We start from the raw sequence: 7,271 nt of genomic DNA on the forward strand, positions 1-7,271 counted from the left end.
AAGTCAATCACACTTCTGTGAAATCAAACTGTCACTTAGGAAGCAACACTGATTGACAATAAATTTCACATGCTGTTGTGCAAATGGAATAGACAAAAGGTGGAAATTATAGGCAATTAGCAAGACACCCCCAATAAAGATGGTTCTGCAGTGGTGACCACAGACACTTCTCAGTTTCCTATGCTTCCTGGCTCCTGGCTGATTTTTGTAACTTTGAATGCTGCGGTGCTTTCACTCTAGTGGTAGCGATGAGACGGAGTCACAACCCACACAATGCTCAGCTAGTGCAGCTCATCCAGGATGGCACATCCAATGCGAGCTGTGGCAAGAAGTTTGCTGTGTCTGTCAGCGTAGTGTCCAGAGCATGGAGGCGCTACCAGGAGACAGATTTGTGGCCTGCTGGAGGTCATTTTGCAGGGCTCTGGCAGTGCACCTCCTTGCACAATGGCGGAGGTAGCGGTCCTGCTGCTGGGTTGTTGCCCTCCTACGGCCTCCTCCACATCTCCTGATGTACTGGCCTGTCTCCTGGTAGCGCCTCCATGCTCTGGACACTACGCTGACAGACACAGCAAACCTTCACTTACATGCTAGAAATAGGTTTTCATTTTACTTTTCTGTGTTACTGGTAATTGGGACATACATATATGTCAACAAAATAACTTTTTGGTGTGTGTGTTTCAACTATTTAACTTTACTAGAATGATTAAAAGGCCGCTAAAATGTTTCGTATCGGGTTTTTTGGCAAGGAAAATACCGGATATCGGTATCGGCCAAAAATGTAATATCGGTGCATCCGTAATTTAGACCGTTTGGATTTTTTCCCCCCTCTGCTTCGAGGTGCAGTGTGGGTAGAAAGTGATTGTTGTCCTCATGAATTGATCAACTTTTCCCTTTATATCTTAAAATGACCATATACACTAATTGTTTAGAGCAAAACTAGTGCTGATTGTGAACCCGAACATTCAAAATATCATCTCATATGTAGCCTAAGCCCTGATCAGCAGATAGGTATAGCCAGATGAGTCCTGTCTCAGGCAGTTGCTTAGGCTACTTTATTCCGGTAATAAACAAATTAAATCTAATAATGACCAGCCATTTTACAAACATTTTAATGCTGAGGCCGAACACGGCCTACATCTCGGCGGTCAGCGTGCGAAGCAACGCACGGTGCGCTGTTTGACTAGGCTGCTGATATCGCCTGGGTTGTTAAGCATGCAAAATGACTTGTTGATCCGTGAAACGGTTACGTGCTTAGTTCGACGCTGAAGGAGAGGACGCATCAGTTGTCACAGAATATATAAGTGTTTTCGGGAAGGTAGATTGAAAGTAATATGTGCAAAACATTTGAGTGAACCGGTGATTCGTAATGTTTTAAAATCGATTTTAATAACCGATCGCGCGTGCTACATTTTGGATTGGTTTGGGGTCCCGCGGACCGACGCTTTCGCATCCTCAACAGGGACCGATGCGTATCAGTGAATCGTTACATCCCTACTGTAAGCATGACATCATCATGTGGGGGTGCTGAGCAAGCGTGTTCCTCTGTAATCAGTCGGGGCTGTGGGCTCCAGGGTGGGCCAGGGGTCAGGAAGTGTGTGTGTGTGTGTGAGGGCACGCCCAATGCCCAGTCTAGAAATATCAGTGAAGGGGATCACCATAGCATCAGATGATTATAGGCGCTGCTGAGTGGTATCCATTTTGAACTCATTAAAAGAAAGGAAAATAATTTGAATTAAATGCTGCTGGATTTAGACTTGACTTTGGTTTGGACTATGTTCTCTCTCTGAACCTCTTTCTCTCCTTTCTATCCCTCTCTCTCTCTGGCCTAGCCCTTTCCACTACGGGTTTGTGAAGTGCAGTAACCTGTGGTTCCACCCCTTCCCTCCCTCCCTCCCTCGCTCTCTCGCTCCCTCCCTCCTTCGCTCCCTCCCTCTCTCGTGTCTCAATGGGGCCCTTTGCTTTCCACGACAAAGGCTTCATTCTATAGCTAGAGGACTCCTGATATCTCCAGTAGTGATAAGTATATTTTTTGTCCTAATCTGTTGTGGTCTAGTACTGTCTTTTTTTGTTAGCGAGGGTCATCTACTTTAAGTGCTGCCTGATTTCCCAGCAGCCTACTTGGTGTGTGAACTGCTGACTGCTCATAACTTGCAGATGATTGTTGACACATCAACCAGGATTAAGGGGCAGGGCAATTTAATACTCGCTGTGGACTTTCTTCCCTCCTTACTAGCACTGACTTTATTGGGGAAGAATGTACTTACTGTGATATGTGGTTGTCCCACCTAGCTATCTTTAGATGAATGCACTAACTGTAAGTTGCTCTGGATAAGAGTCTTCTAAATGTCCAAAAAATGTAAATGTGAAGGCCTGTCCAACCCATGCGTGTGGCAGAGTAGAGCAGAATGTAGAAGGCGATGTGTGTGTGTGTGTGTCTGTCTCCCTCGCTGTGTCCCTGGGCCCACGGAGCACCCGGGCATGTCAGGTGTCACTGACATCTGTGCAAATGGGGCCGTTCTTTAGCTGTGTGCTTCTCAGCTAGTACACACACACACACACACACACACACACACACACACACACACACACACACACACACACACACACACACACACACTCTTGTCACAAAATGTTGCCACTATGTTGAGCAAGCTCTCACACACAGGGGGTGGATTATTGCGATTGCGGGGTTAACGTAAGGACTTAACATTCCCAAAATGTTGAACTTGTTCTTTTTTTGTGTGTGTGGGGGGCCGGCGTGAGAGTGTTTTTGCTTGGTTGACAAAAGTAATTGGAGCACGGACCTTGCAACATTTTGACACAAGATGTGGATTCTTTGGTGGTGAGCTCAGGGCTTTAGTGTTTTTTTCTTTTTCCCTCTCCTCTCCTTCCCCCTCATTAAGCACTATCCCTCTGTGCCTCCCCCCTCCCGCCCCCAACTCAGCCCAGCTGGAGAGAACATAGGCTTTTTTTGGCCCAAACTGGTGTGTGTGTGTGTGTGTGTGTGTGTGGTGTGTGTGTGTGTGGCTGTGTGTGTTGTGTGTGTGTGTGTGTGTGTGTGTGTGTGTGTGTGTGTGTGGGTGTGTGTGTGTGTGTGTGTGTGTGTGTGTGTTGTGTGTGAGGCATACATATCCTTCAGACCACGAGAGAATTGGGCCTAATCAAAGTGGAGGACTTGTATGCTTTTCTTCTCATTCTCATGTTCCTACCTCTCTATGTTTTCAGGTGTTAGTTTTAGTCACCCCAAGTTCTGCATCTGTTCCCGTTTTTTAGTCTCATCTATTTCATCTTTGTTCGCTTCTGTCATCTATACATTATATGTGAATGGATGGAATAACAAAACTCTCACTCTCTCTCCTCTCTCCATCCTCTCGTTTCTTTCTCTCCTCCTCCCCTCTCTCTCTCCTCCCTCTCTTTTCTCTCGCCTCCTTCCTCTCTTTCTCTCTCTCTCTCCCTCACCCTCGTCTTTTCTCTCCTGCCTCCTTCTTTGCTCGCCCTCCTCTCTTCTCTCGCTTCTCCTCTCAGGGAAGCGATGCGGAATTACCTGAAGGAGCGAGGAGACCAAACTGTCCTGATCCTGCATGCAAAAGTTGCCCAGAAATCTTATGGCAATGAAAAAAGGTAACTGACCACCACTTACAGCCAGCCTACACACCGCTTTCCATACTCTCCCGATTTCCCACATACCTCACACATTCCATACCTAGGAAGGCATGTTGAAGAGTTCCCGGTTTCAATTTAATTTGTGGGTTAATAGTATGGACTAAAAGGCAAAGCCACATTCCAATGTGTCTGTGTGACGTTGGTGTTTTGGCCTCTCCGGCTTTCCATTTCCCACCGCGGGTCAGACGGGGAAGTGAGCAGTTAAGTTCTCTGCAGGGCACATTCAGGTGAAGGCCATAGAGACACAGGGGTTAGGGGTGTAGGGAATAGGAGGTTAAAGTGTAGATGGCAAGGGGATGGTAAGGTTAGGCAGGTAGGGCACATTCATGCCCCCAGACATGTAGGGTTAATGGGTTGGGGAGCACACTGAAGTAAGTAAAGGGTAATGAATTTGGAGAAGTGGGTAAGATGTTGCCTAGTCGTTGTAGGTTGGGTTAGAATGGTGGAGTGTGTGTGTGTAGAGAGTAATTCAGCTGTACTTTAATATAGATATAGGGAGTTAGACAGACTGAAAGGGTTTGAGCCCTGGCTGCCATTACACCAGGACTATCTCTTAGTAAATCAGGAGCTCTCAGCCAACACTGTGACACCTCTGAGGTTTGGAGCACGAGAGAGGAGGAGCAGGTGTGTGTGTGTGTGTGTGTGTTAAATAGAGGAATTCCTCCACTCTCCGTGCTCCTCTCTGGTTAAAGTTACACTGACTGGGGCCCCGGGGTCGAGATGTGAGAGAGGCCCATTTTGGGGTCTGACCCGTTGTAGCAATGCACCCAGGGATACATCAGACCTCCAGTCATTCCAGTTTTCATAATCAGTCACAAAGCCTAATATACAGCACATTTTACACAGGCCCCATTCCCCTCATCTATTGGAGTCATTTACTTAGTCTCTCTACAGTTTAACTCTACTCTAATGCATCTGTTTAGTCTGTGTTTAGTCCCTGTGGTTCACTCACTGGAACAGGTCCAACTTCCAACATGAGAAGTGTATGCTGGTGTTGCATGGAGAATCGCTGTTACACAATCATATAGTCACACACACACACTTGTGAGTTAGGGTTTGATTCTAAACAGACCAACGTATGTTTGGGTCAGCTCGCTGTGTGTGTGTGTGTGTGTGTGTGTGTGTGGTGTGTGTGTGTGTGTGTGGTGTGGTTGTGTGTGTGTGTCCCTACTGTATAAGGAAGAACTGTTCCAATACGTGTGTGGTGTGTGTTTACAGTGTGTGTGTGTGCTGTTTGAATAGGAGTCTGCAGCATGAAGGGACTGTTGCGTGCTTTGTATTCACAGGGGTTTTCCTCGAAAGCTGCATCTCTTTTTGATTCTTCTCTATTGTAGAGGTGAAGTAGACATCCCTCTCACACGAGACTCGTGTTTATGTGTCACTCACGCTCCTCATAGCTAGACACACATGTCATATCGAGAGAACATAGCTGCGCGACTTTCCTTTCTTTTCTCACCAGCTCCTACAAATAAAGCACTTTGGTTTGGTTGAAGAGTCATATAACTAGTGTGGGGATTTCTTAAAAAAAAAATAGGTGAATTTATTGCTGATAGGCTGAGGTACTGGCTATAACATGCAAAGTTTTGTCCAGATTACAGCTCGCCAAATGGTTTATTGTAATTAACATGTCAGTGCCCCCCCCCCTTCCAAATCTGAAACAAAGTTTTACAGGATTTAAGTACATGTTTTGCCAAGTTGTCTGTCACGCAAAGAAATCCACTGACACTTCATTCCCAGTGCAATGACTGCCACTGTATTTTGATACCACAGCGCCATCTCGTGGCAGAAAGTATAACATAAAAAGAATGTCTAGGCTGTTCTATTCCGTTATGTCTGCGTGAAGTCATCATATTAATAATTTGGTGTGTGTATGTGAAGCCTGGGCAGTGGTGTGTAGTTCAATTATACTGATGTCATTGTGTGTGCGCGTGTGCGTGCAGGTTCTTCTGTCCTCCCCCGTGTGTGTACCTGATGGGCTCTGGCTGGAAGAAAAAGAAGGAGCAAATGGAGAGAGACGGCTGCTCGGAGCAGGAGTCTCAGCCCTGTGCCTTCATAGGGATAGGAAACTCTGACCAAGAGATGCAGCAACTCAACCTAGAGGGAAAGGTAGGGTACCCACACACGTCTTTCCTTCACTTTTACTCTCTCACTTCCTTCCCCTCAACCCTTCACCCCCCCCCCCCCCCCCTCTCCCCCTGCTCACAAACACGACACTATTACTCTTTCTCACCTCCTGTCTATAATTATTTCATAATAATACAAAATAAAATCTCTGTCACACACACACACTCTCATATAGACACACGCTCAAAACAGTGCCTCACACTATCTGACAACCGTTGCTTAATCACACACACACACACACACACACACACACACACACACACACACACACACACACACACACACACACACACACGCCCCAAAGCAAATACTAACCGGTACCTGCCATTCCTAAATAAGCCCATCTTTCTACTCCCTCTCCATCCCTCCCCCTCAGAACTATTGCACAGCCAAAACCTTGTACATATCAGACTCCGACAAGAGAAAGCACTTCATGCTGTCCGTCAAGATGTTTTACGGCAACAGCACAGACATCGGCGTCTTCCTCAGCAAGAGAATCAAAGTCATCTCCAAGCCCTCCAAAAAGAAGCAGTCCCTGAAGAACGCAGATCGTGAGTCACACACAACACACAGGCGGACGCACACACACACACTACACTTTACGAACCAGACCTGGGTTCAAATACTATTTAGAGTATTTAAATGACTTTCGAAGACATTTCTTTGGAAACACATGTATATTGGAACGTAATTTGGAAATACACTTGGAAAGTATTGGCATTTATTTGAAAGTAATCAAATACACAGACAAGTGTATTATCAAATACACATATTGAAATACTCCCATGCATTTGAACCCAGGTCTGTTTTGAATTTGAAATAGTGCGTTTAGAAATAAGTATTTGAAAATATATTCCACAAAAATATAAACGCAACAATTTCAAAGATTTTACAGAGTTACAGTTCATATAAGGAATTTAGTCAACTGATATAAATAAATTAGGCCCAAATGGGGCCTGGGAGGGCATAGGCCCACCCACTTGGCAGCCAGGGGGGAGGCAGGCCCAGCCAATCAGAATTATTTTCTCCCCACAAAAGTGCTTTATTACAGACAGAAATACTCATCAGCACCCCCCACCCCCACTCAGACGATCCCAAAGGTGAAGAAGCCGGATGTGGAGGTCCTGGGCTGGCGTGGTTACACGTGGTCTGCGGTTGTGAGGCCGGTTGGACATACTGCCAAATTCTCTAAAATAAGTTTTTTTTTGGGAAAAAAAAATTACCTTAAAAAAAGGGGTGGGCCCGGGGGAAAAACAAAAACACAACATCGATATTTTGGGTCCATGGCCAGGAAACTCCCAGACCTTATCCCATTGAGAACTTGTGGTCAATCCTCAAGAGGGCGGGTGGATAAACAAAACCCACAATTTCTGACAAACTCCAAGCATTGATTATGCAAGAATGGGCTGCCATCAGTCAGGATGTGGCCCAGAAGTTAATTGACAGCATGACAGGGCAGATTGCAGAGGTCTTGAAAAAGGAAA

The 7,271-nt window shown here is 45.9% G+C and overlaps 1 protein-coding gene across 1 annotated transcript in view; it reads left to right on the forward strand.

The window, feature by feature from the left end:
• The window catches only part of rbpjb (recombination signal binding protein for immunoglobulin kappa J region b), an 88,456-nt gene that overhangs the window by 70,980 nt on the left and 10,205 nt on the right, over positions 1 to 7,271 (forward strand). Inside the window, exons 3-5 of the mRNA XM_023982129.3 lie at positions 3,526 to 3,621; positions 5,604 to 5,769; positions 6,164 to 6,338. Of these exons, the coding sequence (XP_023837897.1) occupies positions 3,526 to 3,621; positions 5,604 to 5,769; positions 6,164 to 6,338 (437 nt within the window). The remainder of the gene's footprint in view (positions 1 to 3,525; positions 3,622 to 5,603; positions 5,770 to 6,163; positions 6,339 to 7,271) is intronic.

Source organism: Salvelinus sp. IW2-2015, linkage group LG37 (genome assembly GCF_002910315.2).
Source record: "Salvelinus sp. IW2-2015 linkage group LG37, ASM291031v2, whole genome shotgun sequence".
NCBI classification, from domain to species: Eukaryota; Metazoa; Chordata; class Actinopteri; order Salmoniformes; family Salmonidae; genus Salvelinus; species Salvelinus sp. IW2-2015.